This window comes from Amaranthus tricolor, chromosome 7, assembly GCF_026212465.1.
Source record: "Amaranthus tricolor cultivar Red isolate AtriRed21 chromosome 7, ASM2621246v1, whole genome shotgun sequence".
NCBI lineage: Eukaryota > Viridiplantae > Streptophyta > Magnoliopsida > Caryophyllales > Amaranthaceae > Amaranthus > Amaranthus tricolor.
Window position 1 is genome coordinate 25938632 of NC_080053.1, and position 18881 is coordinate 25957512.

At 30.0% G+C, this 18881-nt stretch overlaps 2 protein-coding genes across 2 annotated transcripts; both read right to left on the reverse strand.

Moving 5' to 3' along the window:
- Positions 1-153: 153 nt before the first annotated feature.
- On the reverse strand, positions 154-3202 carry LOC130818104 (40S ribosomal protein S3a). Its single transcript, XM_057684144.1, has 7 exons — positions 3018-3202; positions 2882-2929; positions 2680-2785; positions 1740-1877; positions 1470-1655; positions 1175-1375; positions 154-719 (listed from the first exon to the last, which is right to left on the reverse strand). The coding sequence occupies exons 1-7, from the start codon at positions 3026-3028 to the stop codon at positions 621-623; spliced, it is 789 nt and encodes a 262-aa protein (XP_057540127.1). The 5' UTR covers positions 3029-3202; the 3' UTR covers positions 154-620.
- A 1377-nt stretch (positions 3203-4579) lies between these two features.
- Positions 4580-15689, reverse strand: LOC130818154 (homeobox-leucine zipper protein ATHB-16-like). Its single transcript, XM_057684214.1, has 3 exons — positions 15489-15689; positions 13878-14245; positions 4580-5500 (listed from the first exon to the last, which is right to left on the reverse strand). The coding sequence occupies exons 1-3, from the start codon at positions 15502-15504 to the stop codon at positions 5132-5134; spliced, it is 753 nt and encodes a 250-aa protein (XP_057540197.1). The 5' UTR covers positions 15505-15689; the 3' UTR covers positions 4580-5131.
- Between the last annotated feature and the right edge of the window lie 3192 nt (positions 15690-18881).

The window sequence follows — 18881 nt, forward strand, 5'->3', positions numbered from 1 at the left end:
GGGGAAATGCTCGAGAGATTAAACATGAGTGCAAATTGCCTATGCAACTCGTCGACATTTGCATCAACAGGAAATCCGAAATCACGGATAGTCGGCATTGCATCGACAGTAAGACCACAAAAAACGACTAGTTTCATCCATGAGTAACAAATGTACAAGTTACAACCACTTCAAAACTAACCTTGATATATAACACAAAAATTCCATGTATATGATTTGCAACATAAGCAAATAACATGGCTGACAAATCTACACAAAACAAACATCTCATAAAGCCCATGAATCTTTGCAACATAACCAAACACACGGCTGATGAATCTACGCAAATTTGCAATTCCGAATTTGCTACCGATCTTATGGAGCATTAATTTATCTACTCACTTCTCTTATAGACGGAAATGGCACATAAGATGCAAAATTTTGGAAATGGCAAAACCAAGCTTAGGAGTCGATCGATATTGTAATATCTCCAACAAAATCACCTTACAACTCTTTCGATCAAAAAACAAAAAAAAATTAACCATAGCAAAACTTCAACTAATGAATCTCATTAGAGAAGTAGTTTGCGAAACAAACAGAATTCTATATAACTAGACATTAACAAATAAAGAAAATTACGTTTAGGCACCAACTACTTCAGCAGTCTCACCCTCGGCCATTGTTTCATCAGCTGGCCTGTCTAACTTCACACCTACATCCTCCGAGTAGTCACCGTGAACCTACATTAAGCATAAAACCCAGTGATATTTGCAATAACAGTTCACGTCACTAATTTGATAACAAAGAATGAGTAACAAAAGTTGTTTTAAACTACTCCATCTGTTTCATTTCAAATGTCTCATTTGCTTTTTGCACATTCAACACTTAATAGCAATAATTGTGTATATTAAAAATTATAAAAACTAGATATTAATAAACCTTATGTTGAGGCGAATTAAACAAGATTGCATTTGACTATGTTTTAATACATGAATTAAGAATAAAATACAAATTAAGTGACTGATGAATAATAACCCAAAAGCAAATGGGACATTTGAAAAGGAACGGAGGGAGTACATTTCTACTTGAACACTAGATACAAACCAAAATATTGACACTAAATAAGAACACAATTGCTTTCACCTACACAATCAAACTATAAAGAATGCCAATAGAGATTGACCGAAAAAATTACCTCCATCAATTTCCCCAAATCAAACTTGGGTGCCTTAAGAATTTTGACCTTCCTGATGTACACGTTTTGAAGAGGATAGATTCCGGTAGTGGCCTTCTCAATTTCCTTACCGATGGATTCTGGGATAAACTTAGCAACAAGATCCTTGAGGTCACAAGAGCTGGCTTGATTCACCATAATCTCACGCATCTTGCGGCGAATCTGAACAGGAAAACACATCATATCATTAGTTTTGACATTCCTGTCTCAAAGAGACAGATATTACATAGGAAAGCAAGTCAGAGAGGTGACAGACCTGGCGGACTTGGCTGGATTGAGCATAGGTGGTCCTCTTAACTTGGTTTGGACGCCTCTTGGTAAAGGCAATGCAAAACATACGGATAGTGAAATTATCAGTAGTTTTGACATCAACATGAGCTTCGATCAAAGATTGCCACTTACGAACAAGGGACCTCAATTTGTCGGTAGTGAAGTCCATACCCTAAATATTTGAAGCAGAGTCGTTACTCATTGTTATTCTCAACATTCAAGTAATTATAAACACGCATGTTGCAGAAATGCATACCCAGAAGTTTGTGAGCACATTGCGTCCCTGAACATCCTCAGCCCTTAAACGGATCTTCCTGAAGAACTGATCCTCATCATTTTGAAGATCAGCCAATGAAACCTCAAAAACTCTGTGCTTCAGACCCTCAGAAGCAATCTGAAATCAACAAAAGCAAAATTAACACAAAAAGTACTAACAAAAAAGGCCGACACAGCTCAAACTTAACCAAAAACATTAAATGCATCATACAAACAATAATATGAAATTATGAATCAACCAAAAAAAACCAAGTTCTGTTCAAAATGCCCTAACCTCATGACTCATTTTATCATACTACATATGATTATATGACCAAGCATTCAAGCAAATTCAAAAAAAACTGCACATCAATAAATTCAAATGGATAGCAGTAGAAAAATGATAAACCACTCATCTTCATCATCATCATCATCATACTCAATATACCCCTCTCCAAGAAACTATGATCGAGAACAGTAAGATGATGGCAGACAATATCCTTATTGCGGCCAGTTAGACCCTCAAATAAGAGATACAATCATAAACCACTGATGTTTCCAAAAAACTGAATAAGGTTTCCATACATATCCAAAAAGTATGGATTAAGAGTGTATACCGTCATTCTAGAACACAAGTCACATTAAGGAAGAAAAAGCTCAATTTCTATTCAAAACTCCATGTAAATGAACTAAACAAAAGACTCATGAAATCTATAATATCAACCAACCAAGATATAATATATGAATCTAAATTCAAATATAAAATTTGTATTAAAATAAAAATTGAAGCTCGGCAAAGCTAACACCTTTAGGTGACACTATTTAATTTGCATACAAAAATCAACAAAAATAAGTAAGACATAAAATAAGTACGACATCAACAGGGCTTAAAAAATCAAAATTGCCATTTCACACAGATAATCATCAAACATAAATCGCACCTTGGTACCCTGGGTACGAGTAACTAGGGTTTTCCCGACTTGACGAACATTGAAGATTGAGGGTGCCTTAATGTCATACCAATCCTTCTTGGCAAACGGATCAGCACTGTTTAAACCAAAATCAACACCATTCTTAATGTCATACAATGCATTTAGTAAGATAAACAATTGAAATCAAACGAGAACATAAATAAAAACTTACGCTTTCTTCTTGCCTCCCTTCTTACCCTTGGAAATTCTCTTGTTCTTTCTGCAAAAATTTACAACCAGGTTCAAAGTAAGATTAATTACGAAAAATAGAAACTGGCGAAGGGAGAGAGATAGTGAGAGAAGGTTACCCGACGGCCATGGTTGATGAAGGAGAGTTCTGAGTTTGAGGGTTTAGAGATTGCTATTTGCTGCTTGTACTTAAGACGATGCAGTTTCCATGAAAGAAAACCCTAGTTTGCAATTTTATACGGGCTATAATTACCGGACCTTTTGCCTTTTGGGCTCTTAATGTAACCAAAACTTCGACATCTTCAATAATTTGGGCCCTCTTTCGCTTTCTCTTTTTTTTTCATTCACAAGCCAATTTGTCCTATGAAAGCGTCTTACAATGAGACGACTTTGAAGTAAGAGTTTATAAGTTAAAAATTTTTATTATTGGGCTATTTAACCTAAATATGAGGTATATTTCACAGTGAGATCGTCTCATACAAAAATTTATGTTCACAAAAACCTGTATGCGGCCGCCTCATGCGTGCAACCGAAAAAATTTTGTACTTGTCGAGTTCAAGCCTTAGTTTTTAAGACTTAAAAAGCGAAATCTAACACTTAAAATCATACCCCAAGTGTCAATCTTCTTTCTTTAGAGGCTTAATTTTATTTTTAACTATGGATTTTAACCCTTAAAACACTCATTCCACTACTTAAAATGTTAATTTTAACTCTTAAACCCCTACTCCAACCCTTAATTTTATAATTTACTTACTTACTCTAACTGTAAAATATTCATTTCAAGACTTATAGTTTATTACAATGCCTATTTTAAAGTCTTAAATGTCAAATTCAAATTTTCAAATAGCAACTTTAAAATTATAGGCTGGACCTATGAGTGGTCACACGTATGCGACCATCTCACATGAGATTTGCTTTTTCTTTTTCTCATAAATAAAAGGTGGTTATTATCATAATTTTTGATTCTCTAGTTCTTTATTGAGGAGTCTCTCCGTGACATAATTTAATCAGGTCAATCCAAATTAATTTTTTTAAAAAATTGCTTCCTGTATAATTGTGCATTTAGATTTCATTATTTTTTTTACTAGTAAACTGCTTCTATGAGCTCGTCTCACGGTGAGATGATAACAAGACTTGTTATTTATGTCCCTCAAATTAAAAATAAACATTATTTTTTTATAAGACTTTAGCAAAGCGACTGGTCATATAAGATATAGACGTATGAAGAGAAAATATATTTTTGATGGGTTAATGATCAAGAAAAGATAGAATTTGAATAAATCAATTTTTTTCTCCGTTGAAGAGCAAATGCTACTTTTAAGAAAAAAGTCTTGTGTTTGGATCTACATAGGCCGCTCATTTTCTCGGCCTAACCTATATTAAAAATAGATAATAAATTCGAACAAGTCCTTGAAGAAGCTCCTTGTGGACATGTAAGAGGATGGAAATAAGTGAAAACCAAGATCTATTTTTATATAGAGTAGAAATTTCTTTATTGTAGCCTTAAAATAATCTATTGATTATTTTTTATAAGAAAATACTTTTCATATAAACAAATACTTATATACATATTGAGAAAATTTTAATGTTAAGATAAAAATTTAATTGACAATTAACTCTTTGGGTTGATCTAAATCCGACAAACGATTTGAATTTCGCTCGCTTGATAATTTTTACTTGTCTAGTTGTACGTGTAATAACATCAAAAAAGAACAAATGTCTATTTGTAAATGCTAAGTACTCTTACACATGCTCAAAACCACCAAAATAAATTAAGCAATCTTCACAAGTTAAAACCCTTACGGCTCATTTGGTTTGTGGTACTATATGGTGGTAATAGAAATGATTTATAGTGTAGAATTTCATCAAAAATTCCAAGTCATTTCCATGGTAATGAAACTTTGATTATAAAATTTTTGTTTTTTTACAAATTTCCATTACCACCTAATATCACATCTCCCAACAATAATACCGCATCATAAAAATTTATTTTTTTTTTAACAAATCTTCACAAGTTTTTTTTACAAATTTCCACCAAAAGAAATTTTTCAACCAAAATTACACTGATTTTCATTCCCATTATCACCGTTTAATATCACCGACCAAATGGACCATTAATTCTATTATTGCACATCTACATGAGTTTCTGAATAAGTACTCTTTGTCTATTTATCTAGACTTCAATTAAAAATTTATTTATATAATATTAACATCAACCATAGAAAGCTAGTAGTTAATTCTTAAATAGATCGTTATTGTACCAATAATGCAAGGTAGGAGCTTCATCAACTGAAAAGAAATTATCAGATAATTCATTACTATAAATAGTATGTAAACCCAACTCTTCCTGCATTTTTATCAAGTGATCTTGATAAACTTTGCATAACTGAAATCCATCAAGTGATGATGATGATGATGCCATGGCTAATGGATCCCACGTCGACGCCGTCGTGGACGTGGTGCTACAAGGAGATGGTGTTAACCATGTTGATAATGGCACATCATTTGCACAAGTTTCTTCACTTGTCACATTGCTTGAAAGTCTTGCAGTTGTTGTTCTTTTTGAGTTTCGTACTTTTATTTTTGCTTTCAACTCTTTAAGCTACAAGTAATTAATGAATAATGAGATGCATGGTGAGAAGTACAAGATCCCACATTGATAAAATAGTGGATTGTGAATTTATATGTATATATATTAGGTGAGTTATTCCTCATACTATCATATAGTTTTGGAAAATAATAAACCTCATCTAGTGTATGTGCAAGTCAACGCTCTTGACTCTTGGGTTTGTGAGCCTGAGCCCACAGGTATCTCGTGTCCACACGAGTGGCCGCAGTGAGGTTATTTGACGAATTGTCATGGCCTATTAGCATGGTGCATGATCAACTATTTTGGAAATTAAAATAACTCAAACGTGATCTCACATCGAAGAATTAGAGAGTGGTTGACTAACATAGATACTTGATAGGCTACTCCTCTTAATACCAATTGATTTTAAGATGAAACGAAACGTATTGAATTTATATGCAGTCAACTCTCCTAGGTGGGTCTTGTATACAAAGCATATAATACAAGAATATTGTTGTAATTGGGAAATTTTTATATTAATAAATAATTGAAATTGTATCTTATTCACTCAAAATATAAACCTAACTATCAATATATCACAATTATATATATTGAGTTACTCTCAAACTTGTAAAAGGTAATTGCTTTTTAATATTAGAATTTTATTAGAGTTCAGCCAATAATAAGTTGTTTGACTTGTATCATTTTTTCATCATATAGAGTATGCTGAAGAAAGGGGCAAGGTGATATGCATAAAACAAAAGGATAATCAAAATAAAAAGCAAAAGGTCATAATCTTAAGGAGAAGCTTACCTTATTTCTCGGTCTAAACCACCATTATGTCTAATGCATTTTCTATTCACTCTCTCTCTTTTTTTTTTTCTTTTTTTTTAAATGGATTATTATTTTTATTCTTATTATTTTTATTCTACAAATGGATTATTATTTTTATTCTTAGATGAATGTTTCCTATGTAGTTTTTTTCTTCCTCTTTGATTTGATGATGGTATATGGATCCAACACCTTACAATTCAAGCAACATAAATGTCCTAGAAGATCATTACATGAAACAAAATAGAGGAAGATAATATATTTAGTTCTTTTGACTATTATGATAAAGTACATAATTATAAGTCTTAAGGCAAAAATCCATGACATTATTCTTAAAAAGAAAATCCATAATAACAAGTGATCTAAGATCCTATCCATGTATGCGCTAAGAAAGGTGTGTCGTGATATCCTACTTGGTAGTCCATGGCAATTTGATAGACAAACAATACATGAAAGCAAGACTAAGGTGTGTCGTTTCATTACAGTCCGTTTTCAGCCCACTTCGTATTATTAGTAGTATAGCCCCTATTCAATCTGTCCCACACATAGCCCTTCTAAAAATAGGTCGAATAAGGGCTTAAAATGGGGTCGAGCCGATTGAATACGTCTAATAACGACCAGTGGAGGAAGATAATCAAATTGAACAATAGTTAAATTGGCCGTTGAAAAAAACAGTAAATGAAGAAACATGAATAAAGATCTTATTTATTTTTGACAGTATATAGAGAATAAAATAAACCAACTATTCAAAAGTCAATGAGAGTTGTTCTAAATGATAGTTTATCAGCCATTCTTCTAAATCATTTATCAATACATTTTAAAATTATTTTCTTTGGAAATTATTTTACGGCTGTTTAAAATCATGTGCCTTTGTTGGGGTTCCAATACATGGTACTTCTATGCTCCTATTACTCTTAATACATACTAATCGATTCCTTAAATGAGCATCACCTACTTGTCCTGCGCATTTAATTTGATTGGGATGTCTGTTTATTGTACGTTGCATGACAAATCTTATTCCCTAATTCTTTAATTCTCTTTGTGTCATGCTATTCATGAATTTGGCGTGTTTGGCTATTGATTTTTTATTAACTTTTTTTTTTGACTTTTGGTTATTATAAGTTAAAAAGTATTTGATAAATGATTTTTAAGTCAAAATAAAAAAAATTTAATTAATTTTTGACTTTTTAGCTAGTTTTTAACTTATTTTTTCTAAAATAAACAGTCAACGGTCAACAAATATAGTATTTACTAAAGAACTCATTAACAAGTGGTTTGAAAAATTAATACAAACAACTTATCTTGTAAAACCAGCCAACAACTTAATAGAACAATGATTCGCCAAATATACTCTTTGCTTTCTTGGTTTACCACTCTATTATTTTATGCTGGAATTAGCTAGCTGCCTAGCTAGCTCCATTTTAGAAATGGAAAATGGTGGCAAGGACAAGTTTAGATGGTATTTCATTTTCATAATTATTTATATGAGATAATTAAACAACAATTTCAAATATAAAAATGACATCTATATACTCATATTTCAAAGACGTAACTGATAAGATACTTACAATTCATTTACTTATCGGTATTTAATAGAAGGAATAAGATTGAAAATTTAATTCTTTTTCCGTTCTTAAAAGATTGTCTATTATGGGTTTTTTACACAAATTAAGAAAATTATAATTTTTATAGTAATTGGGTATTTTTTTAATTAAATAGTAGTGTGAATTAATGATTGTATTGGTATTATGAGAGAGAAAAACATTTAAATTAAAGATAAAATAAAGAAAAAGAAAATTATCATTGTCATTAATATAGAGAGAGTATATTTGGAGAAAATGGGAGGGATTAAGAGGGTATATTTGGGAAAAAAAATTTCTAAAAATGAAAAGTATTCTAAAGTAGACAAACATATGAAATTAGCCGTTATAGAAAGGTGGACAAATATAAAAGGACGAAGGGAGTATAAATTAGCTTAGAAATTTATTAAATACTCCCTCCTATTTATTGATAAAGGGACATTTGAATTTTACACCAAAACTAAGGAGACGTGGGGCCGAGGAGAACCACTTAAAAGTGGGTGGAAAACTCTCTTTTTCCTTAACGAACATTGATATTTATGTGTTATTGTGTTATTGTAGTAAGGGTAAAAGAATAAAAAAGAATGACAAAAATAAAATTAGGAAATAATTAATGTATTGACCTAATAGAAAAATGTCCCTAAATCAATAAATAGGAGGGAATAAGATTTGTGATCAAACTTGTAATACTCTTACAATTCTTTTTCTTGACGTAATACATTCTTATCCATTAAAACTTGAAATTAAAATATTATATGGTAATAAAAATTTATAAAAACTCCGATGTTTATTTTTCAATGAAATTTATTATTACCACTTTTTAATATTAATAGTTAATAGAATAATTTGCGAATTAAAAACTTAATGTTTAGCACTTTTGCAAATTACACTCTCAATGTTTATTTTTTGCGAATTACGACTATTAAAGTATTAAAGTTTACAGGTTCAGGGCAAAACACAAAATTTCGATCATTTTAATGGTCGAAATTTTAGGTTAAGTGGTTGGAGTTTTGTGTTTTTGGCCTGAACCTGTAAACTTTGATACTTAGGTGGTTATAATTCTTAAAAATTAAACATTAAGACTGTAATTTACAAAAATACTAAATTTTAAATGTGTAATTCACAAATTATTTAAATAAATAAATAAACACCCTTTACTACTTGGGGGTAGATGGAATATATACTTCTCTTTTTCCATAGTATAACAACATTGCTCGTAGGAAACTCTCATAATAAGAAACTACTATTAAAAATCAAACGAAGTAAAGTTTGTATTATGTAAAAATAAGAATATGTTTCCTTTATTTCCACGCGTCTCTTCTTTTCCTCTACAAATTTACACCATCACTCATTGCCATTTTCCTCTCATATAAAAATGGATCTTGCTAATAAACATTTTTGGAGCATTTATTAATAAGGATATGTTATCTAATACTCCCTTTAATTTTTTTTTTTTTAAAGTTGTTTCATTTGCTTTTTATCACTATTTATTATAATTATTAATCTCTTTTAATTTTCATTTTATTTTTAATCTATAAGTTAAAATATAATTAAATAAGATCTTTTTTTATTCGTCTCAATGCAAGAATTATTAATACCAGCTTTTCATAATTTTTAATTAAGAATAATTAGAAAAATTAAAAGTCAAAATGTTACCTCGATAAGTGTGAAAAAACAAATGGAACAACTCTAGAGGGGCACAATATGGATAACCCGTTACTTTCCCTCACTCAAACTCTATTTTTAAGTGAAATATTGGGTTGATGAAGGTGATAAATCATGGTAATATACTTATGTTTAATTTTGTTTAATTTATCATCAAATTAAGAATCTATCATCAACTTATGCTTCAAAATACATCAAATTATTTCTATCTTTAATTTTGTAATCCAATATACTCTTTCAAATATTTTCAAATATGTTACTGTTTTTATTTAACTAACGCCACTAGGGGGTTTGTTAGCTTTTGCCTATAAAAATAGATAAGTTTCCTTTAGTATATTATGTTGATTATTAGTAATATTTTTAATACTGTTTTCAAATGTTCTTCTCATTCACTTTTTTAGCAGATCCTAATGCAAATTTTAAAATCAAATGATTTTAATTGTGAGTTTTTAAAAATTTTAAAAATTTGATATTTAGAAAATATATATTGAAACGAATCTAACAAGATCCTAGATGTATATGTATTTTCTTATATATCAATGAAAAATTCTAGTCACAATTTGACACTAAAATTCGTAAATTCTATTTAAAAACATATAAAAACGAAAAGAGTATATTATAAGATAGACAGAGAGAATAAATGGGCCAAGAGAGTATCAATTCGAAGATCTTATATGTGAAAAACAATACTTACTTTAATTGACACAAAATTTGATTCTTATTTATTTACTTGGATTTAGGTGGGTTATCTAGACTAGACTTATCTTGAAACTTATTATATACAATTTAAAATTTAGTTACTAATATGAACGTCTTGGATATAATTTTGATTATTGAATATTCCCTCTATTTGCATAAAGTATATTAAATAAAATTTATATCAATTTGCGTAAATTGACATTTAAAAATACATAAGCATATGTTTTTTATTGGAAGTTATATATAATTATATATGGCCTTATTGTAACTTCATTAGTTATGTTTATAAGTAACTTTTTTTATTATTATTAAATAGACTAAGGGAATAAAATTAAATGAGAGTCAAATTCAAAATATTATTTGAAAAAATTTATATTTATTCCAACTCAGACTTAATCTAATTCTCGTATATTTCAATATTATTATTCATTCTTAAAACATAACTTTCTAAAAAAAAAGTCAAGGTGAATTGAATACAATGCACGAGCTAAATGCTAATTGATTCAGGAACCGTCCAAATTAAATAAAGTTAGATTTTGAATTGACTTCTAGAATTCGCATTGTGGCATGCAATTGTGGTGGTACTCCTAAATCCTATGACCTATTTGTTGTTATTGTTCGTTAAGTAGTACTAAAACAAGTTAATCCTTTACTAATCCTTCTTTGCACTCTTAGAGACGCTGTTTGGTACGGGAATATAAATATAATAAAAATAAAAAATAATAAAGAAGAGTAAGCGTAAAGTTAAGGGTTATAATTATATTTTGTTTGGTAAAATAATATAAGGAAAATACTTAAGACAACAACTATCTAAAGAAAGGGAATTTGTTAGTTGTTACTTTATATAAATAAGTGGTAACAAAATAAGAGTATCCATTACTCTTAAAAAAGGGATTAAGTTAACCTAATATTATACCAAACAAAAAATATAGGTTAATGGTAATTAAATTCATTACTTAGCATTAAAAAGTTCATATTAATCACCTCTTAGACTTTTCAAGAATAAACATAAGAATATATAAATATGAAAATGGAAGAATATTTGTTAGAGTACATAACATATCCTAGGGCCTTAACCATCAACTTAAGCTTTTGATTAAAATGGTTCCTTGACATGGTATCAGAAGCCAATGTGACAAGAGGTCACGGGTTCGAATCTCAACCACTCCTCATTTAAGTGGAATATTCAACGTCTATGCGCATCCACACTTCTAGCTCAATGGGCTCTCGTGGAGGGGGTGTGTTAGAGTACATAACATATCCTGAGGCCTCAACTATCAACTTAAGCGTTTGGTTAAGATGGTTCCTTGACAATATTAACCTTTTTTATTCAAGGTTAGATTAGAGAAACCCAATAGGTTAGATAAAGAGGAAAGAAAAATAACATTTTCTATTAGTGATAAGAATTAAAATTTAAAACCATATCATTAGATAAGATAAAAAGAAAAATACATAACCACTATATTAACCTATAATTTTTAACTTTTAAATTATTGTTTTAATAAAATGATTACTTTGCTGTATTACTAATTAATTAATTTACGAACACCTTACTTGAACATGATTATGTTCCATAGGCACTACCACGCACTAAATACTTATATGACGTACACAAAACAGTCAAGTCATTTTCTAATAGTCGGTGTTTTAATTAATTTTGAAAATTAAATTGTCTAATTAGAATAAATATTGTCTTTTTTTGGTAAAATTGTGATACCAAATCTCTCATAATCTCTCTTCTCTCAGCCTACCCTATAATTTCAGAAAAAAAAAAAACATGTATTTTGTTTTCATTAAATTCACTTATTGCTTAAATTGTATCAAAGATGCCTCTTGGCAAACTTAACCAAGTTTGGCCACCATCAATATAGTTTAATTATTTTATTATTTTGTTTTACTATAATACTTGTTTATAGGCCCTAACTTTTTTAAATTTAAAATAAATAGGACCTTAATTAAAAATTAAGGTATGTTTTTGCTTCCCCGTTCTGAGCTGGACCCTTGAGACTTGAGAGTTTAAAAATAGGTTAGAGAAATCCTATACCTAGTTAGCTCTAAGTGCCACTAATAAGGTTAGAACTCAAAATCTCAAAACTATAAGCTAGGTGCTTTATTTATTTCCTACTAAAACAAGCTAAGCTATGTAAACAACACTTTTACCATCTTACTAGGCCAACTTATCAAAATGTACAACAACTCAATCCCATAATTCTACTCACAAATCACAATACAACAATTTATTTCTCCTAGCTAGGGATGGTCATGGGTTCAGAACTTTGTTGGACTCGCTTCATATTCGCCCCTTTTTAAGGGTCTAGATCTTATTTTTTTGGAGACTTATCAGATTCGGGTCGAATATGGATCCAACAAATAATTGGCGGGTCCGAGTTTGCGTCCGAGTCCGAGGGTCTGAACGCAAACCCGGATCCTAGACCCGCCCCGTAGACCAGAACTCAGACCCTTATAATTATTAAATTGTCTTACTATTTTGTGAGTACTGTGACGTTTTTCTATTTTAATGACTTCTGCCCTCACCCCAATACCCCATTTATTTTCTATTTATATATATAATATAGTATGTGCTAATTGATAACTGTTAACGCTAATATATATATATATATATATATATATATATATATATATATATATATATATATATATATATATATATATATATATATAATATTTAGTTTTATGCAATTTGGACAAGTGTTTTTAGTAATTACTTTGTATTTAAATTTTATGGACTCGAACTATTATTTGTAATAGAATTTAAGCGTATATGAATGACGCTATGGATGTATAATTAGAATTAAATATTGGTAAAATGTGACAAAAGGTTCAAATGTGACAAATCAAAGAGCTTTTTAGACCCATAAAGGACTCTAGACCCATCAGACCCAGAAGATCTGGGTCTGGATCTGAAAATTTTGGACCCTTAGAGTTCGAATCCGGGTTTGGATCTACAAAAAATAAAAGGGTCCGGGTCTGACCAAACCCGCCTCATGACCATCCCTACTCCTAACACCATAAAGTGACTCTCACCTATATGGAGTCTAAGAGGTCGAATTTACGTAACTATATTGTTTTCGAGTGACCCATAGAGATTAACATCATTTGTAACTATTAAGTCATGACAATTTGTTATATAATCACCTAACGGGCCCACTCATATAGACACAATCACAGGATACTCGTGGGCGGGGCCGACAAACCCACGGGCAATGAACAAAAAGTGCATATAACTTAACAAACCCACAAACCCAACAAAAACGTATGCGAGGTTTAGGGTGATCAGATTTACGCAATCATATTGTTTTTGATTGACCCTTAAAAGTAAATATCATCTGTAACGATTAGGCCATGACAATTCGTCACATAATCACTCATTAGGTTCACTCATATAGGCACAACCACAGGCCACTCATGGGCATGGGCCCACAAACCTACGTGTAATAAACAAAAAGTGCATATAACTTAACAAACCCACAAACCCAACAAAAACTTATGCGAGGTATACGCCGGTCAGATTTACGCAATCATATTATTTTTAAGTAAACCCTTAATACTAAACATGATCTGAAATATAGTCCATTATAATCTGAAATCAAAAAAATTAAAATCAGATATAATACCTGTTGAAGCAAAGAACACTTTTGTTGTTGAAGGGAACCATAATTAAGCTTAAGAGCATCATAATTAGCACGAAGATGATCATACTCTTTTTCTAAGTTTTTAGTCCTCCACCTAGCACGACGATTTTGGAACCAAATAGCAACTTGTCTTGGCTCAAGCCCTACTTCTTCAGCTATCTTCACTTTCCTTTCTGGTTGTAATTTGTTTTCTTCTTCAAAATGTTTCTCCAATGCTTTCACTTTTTCAATACTTAATCTATTCTTTTTCATTATTTGTCCATTTTTCTCTTCATTGTCTTCTTCCTCTATTCTCTCCAACATTGCTTGGAAATCATCACTATACAACGACTTCATTTGCTCTCCTTTGTCTTCGTAATTCAATTTTTCACGAAATATGAAATTATGTTAGAATATAAAATTTTGGGGCCTAAACCATCAGTTTAAGTTTTTTGTTGAGTTTATTCCTTGATATGGTATCAGAAGCCAACGTGGCGAGAGGTCACGGGTTCAAATCTAATTTCAATCACCCCTCATTTAAGTGGAATTTTCAGCGTCAGGTATGAGGAAAACCTGTGTTGCATACACATTTTAGCCCAAAGGGCTTTCGTGTGATTGGGGGTGTTGAAGTATATTAGATATCCTGGGACCTTTACCATCAGCTTAAGCTTTTGGTTGAATTGGTTCCTTGACAACATATAATTATTTCATTAGAGAATGTTTAGGAATTAGGAGCATAATAATGTATACTTAAAGGTATTCAAAACAACTCAACGACCCTTTATTCACTTGACTTTTTAACCGAATTTGATTTGATCCAATTTAAAAATAGATTTACAATTATATAAAACCAATGAGAATAGAGGACCTGATTTTGAACCGATTCGAAAGGACCCGAAGATCCAAGTTAACACAATGTACTCTTTACGTCTATTGTGAGTACTACAATTGATCTAAGAAGCTCTGACACAAACAATTTAATTGTAGCAATCTCAATGAAATAAAAGTGTAAAATGCTTATATTTGTTCAATAACAATATCATATGGAAACCAGGAAAACAATTTAGATCATATAAGGATAATTTTGATTAATTAAATGGTTGTAGTTTTTAGTATATCATATATACTCTATCATCAACTCTTAATCACAAGTTTTTTTACTATACAGTATATGCCCTCTTATATAATATATAAAGCTAAAATATTTTACAAAAATTATAATGAGAGAAAATTCAAATTCCTTAATTTTCCGTACTCTGATATTATACTACGAAACTAACTTATAATTAAAAGTTTAAATTGATGGTATAGCCATAGGATCGGATATACGATATATTCTTAATTAACTTATAATTATTTTAATGAAATGATCGTATAATGAAATATGTTAAATTAGACTGGACTTATCGTGAATGCTAGCATATTAACGGGAAAACACGAGGTACAAACACTTCATAAGCCAAGGATATATACATCATCCCAAAACCATATGGCAATGGAAAGAAGAGTTCCAATAACTTATAAAATGTGCACACCATTTTTTAATTTGTCAATATGGGATAAACCATCCCAAGAGAATATTAATTGAATGTAGCATAAGTAGTAGAGAATCACCTTTTTGTGCAGACATTGATGCGAAGATTTGCCACTTGTAACTCTCTTTAGACTCAAATAATGAAGTTTTTGGTTAAATGAAGAGTGGAATAGCAGAAAGAAAATCTGGAGTTTGGAAAATGGAGGCTAACGTTAAGTTTAAATAGACAAGTCCTACTAAGAATTAAAGTACAGCTTGTAAAAGAATTTGTATAGTTGTTAAAAATCTCAAAGGCTCACTTAAACTGTGGGATCTTGAGCCCTTGAGCCGTAAGCCCGTTAGTAAAACAAAAATGGAATGAAATAAATTTTTTTTAAAAATTTAAAATAAGTTTTAGGTTATTTTAATTTTCAAAATAAGTGTTTTTGTGTCCGAATCTAAGATCAGATTTGTTTGCTGTTACTAATAGCAAACGAGAGAAACAAATTTACCACGATTTTGTTCACTGTTACTAATAGCGATCAAATTGATAACAATGGCATATGTTTGTTACTTGTTGATTTTTATATATATTTGTTCCTTTAACCGCTATGAAATTGTGTTTCCTTTGTTCGTTGTTAGTAACAGCACAAAAAATTTTTTGACTTTTTTGATCAGTTTATTTGTTTACTGTTACTAAGAGCAAACAAATACCTGACTTTAGCTTTGACATGAAGACGTTTATTTTAAAAATTAAAATTTTTCAAAACTTATTTAATAATTTATTTTTTTAGAAAGAGTTTTTTTTTTCAAATTTTCGAAGTTAAAAGGGTCAAATTAACTATCCAAATAAAAAAAAATTTTAGGACATCACTTAAAAAGGGCATAAGTTTTAAACTCTCAATATCCTATTTGTAAATTATACTCTCAAACACTTTTTATTTAAAGTTAAATATGTTGTATCAACGCTTTTAATCCAAAAGATCCCCATATAAGACAATGTGTAGAGTATATAATATATTTTAAAACTTCGACTATCAACTTAAACCTTTTAATTAAGTTAATTTCTAAAAAAAACAAATTATATCGATCTAATTTTAAATAACCCAAAAATTTTGAACAAGTGCACGCTTTTAAGTTTTAAAAAGATCCGCCACCGACTGAAAGTAACAAAAAGTTGTAGTGGAGGTTGAGTGAAAGGCAGAAACACAAGCTATAACCTTTTTTATGTATTATTATTTATTATTGTGTCTTTTTTTCCCAAACTTCACTTTTCAATTTTTTTTCTTGTCTTGTGTTGTGTGCGTATGGCATGGGCTATTCAATTGACTTCTTAGAGTCATGTTTTCACATTTATAGTATTGGTGAAATTTTTACTACTATTCATACTATCCATCTTTTAAATTTGTGAATTTTCTAATTTATTTTGCATGATGTATGGATCTTGATTGATGTACGATTTAATATAAATTAATACTAACGTCTTTTTGTTATATTTAATTGACTGGTTTCTGATATTTTATAGGTCCTAGGCAAAATTATAAATATGAACTTCCCTATAGAAGATCGATTCTCTTTAATAGGTACTTGAAAAAATAATAGTAACGAGGTTCTTTATATTTAAATAAATTGTTTGTTTTAAGATTCATCTTCTGCCTCCTCTCTCAAGCGTGGCTTCTTCCAATTAATTTCTAGTGTAGACTCACAAATTAGAATGAAATTAAGCCCCCAATATATGCTGAGCTCTGAGCGGCGACACTCCTTGCCTACCCCTAGGAACGGCCCTATAATTGACACACATGCTAATACACTTATTGAAGTTTTAATATCTTTATTTAATACTCTTTTCAATTTAGAGTAAATGTCTCATTTGAAATTGTACAAATATTAAGGTAATATATGAATCACAATAAAAAGGTGTTTACATCTACAATTAAGAGCATATATATACGATGATAAAGTTTCCACATGTACAAATTAAGAAGAGAATTGCCATAAAAAGGCGTCCACATATACAAATTAAGGAGGAAATTACCAAAAAAGATGTTTATATGTACAAACTAAGGAGGTGACCATAACAAAAAACTGTCTGCATGTGTAAAAAATTATGGATTCGAATAAAAATGAGATAATTGGAATGAATTAGCCTAAAAAAATAAGAGACATTTGCTTTGAATTAGAGGGAATATATTAAAAATTTGTAAATAGTTGATATTAATAATTTTTATATCTAGATCAATTAAATAAAATTACACTTTATTAATTTTTAAAAAAGATTAAAAATAAGATAAAAATTAAAAGAAATTAATAATATTATAAAAAAACAAATGAGATACGTAAGTTGGATCATACATATAGATCTATCAAGATTATTAGCCTAAATAAGTACCTATAGTGCCTACGAATATTTACTCATATATTATATTGTTTGTACATACGAGTACAAACTTATTTGATTTGATCCTTAGAAAAACTAAGAAAGGGTATGTCATACACTTCATTTCAATATGTATTTTTGCTCCTTTCAAATTGTATTTTAAGGGTTTTTTTGTCATTTTTATTATTTTTGTATATTTACCTCACACTCAAGCAAGATTTCAAGGATTTTGAAAGACACCAATGTCCGACTGTTATTTGAAGACTTGACATGTTGGAAGAAAACCAACATTTTTATTAACTCAATACTTGTCGAGTATTCTTTTAGTACTTAATCATATTTCTTGTCTTAAATCGAAAGATTTACGGACAGTCAAACAACTCATACAGATTGGTGTAGTAGACATTTCACCGATCCAATTGTTTTTGCGTTTTGACTTTGTAATTACATATTTAACCCTATAACGATAAAAAAAAATTAGATGATTCTTTCAACGTGGTTGCTTTGTGTAGTAGATCAAAATAATTGCTCCAATTATGTAAGTATTAGTGTGGATACTTTGCCTTGGGAAGTCATACGAATGTTATACGTAATTATACTCTTTTAAGTGTAGTATCACATGCATGCATTCACATATCATTTCATTAACCTAACAATTTCCCAAATGGGAGACCAAAGCTTGAAGTGGTTAAGGGGGGGATGTAGGGGGACATGGCCTCATGTAGATTGTTCTACAACTAACCAAACACACCTATCCATATCAAAGCAAATTAAATATCTATGATTTTAATTAAGTATAACGTGTGAAGCCTAAAACACATGTACCTTTGTTTTTTTTTTTTTTTTTATCTTTTTGAGCTATTCATGTAAAAGATCGTCACTTGGTGAGATGACCTCAAAAAAAGAATTCTTATTCTCATAATATATATTAGTTGCGCTATAACTCATGTATAATACAAGTCGTTCTGTATCTCATCTTATAGTGAAGAAAGAATATCACTTAGCTTAGTTAAAATATACTCATAATGTTTATGTTTATGTTTAGGTAATAACTTCAATAAATTTTTTTTTTTTTGCGAAGTTAACTCCCATATATTATGTGAACGAATATTTTTAT

Excerpts from the sequence above, each read along its gene's own strand:
- LOC130818154 (XM_057684214.1), bottom strand. Across the intron at positions 5,501-13,877 it reads AGTGTTCTTTGCTTCAACAG|CTTAAAGAGTTGAAAGCAAA; the intron begins GTATTATATCTG and ends AATTACTTGTAG.
- LOC130818104 (XM_057684144.1), bottom strand. Across the intron at positions 1,656-1,739 it reads ATGTGCTCACAAACTTCTGG|GGTATGGACTTCACTACCGA; the intron begins GTATGCATTTCT and ends TCAAATATTTAG. Across the intron at positions 1,376-1,469 it reads AATCCAGCCAAGTCCGCCAG|ATTCGCCGCAAGATGCGTGA; the intron begins GTCTGTCACCTC and ends TTTCCTGTTCAG.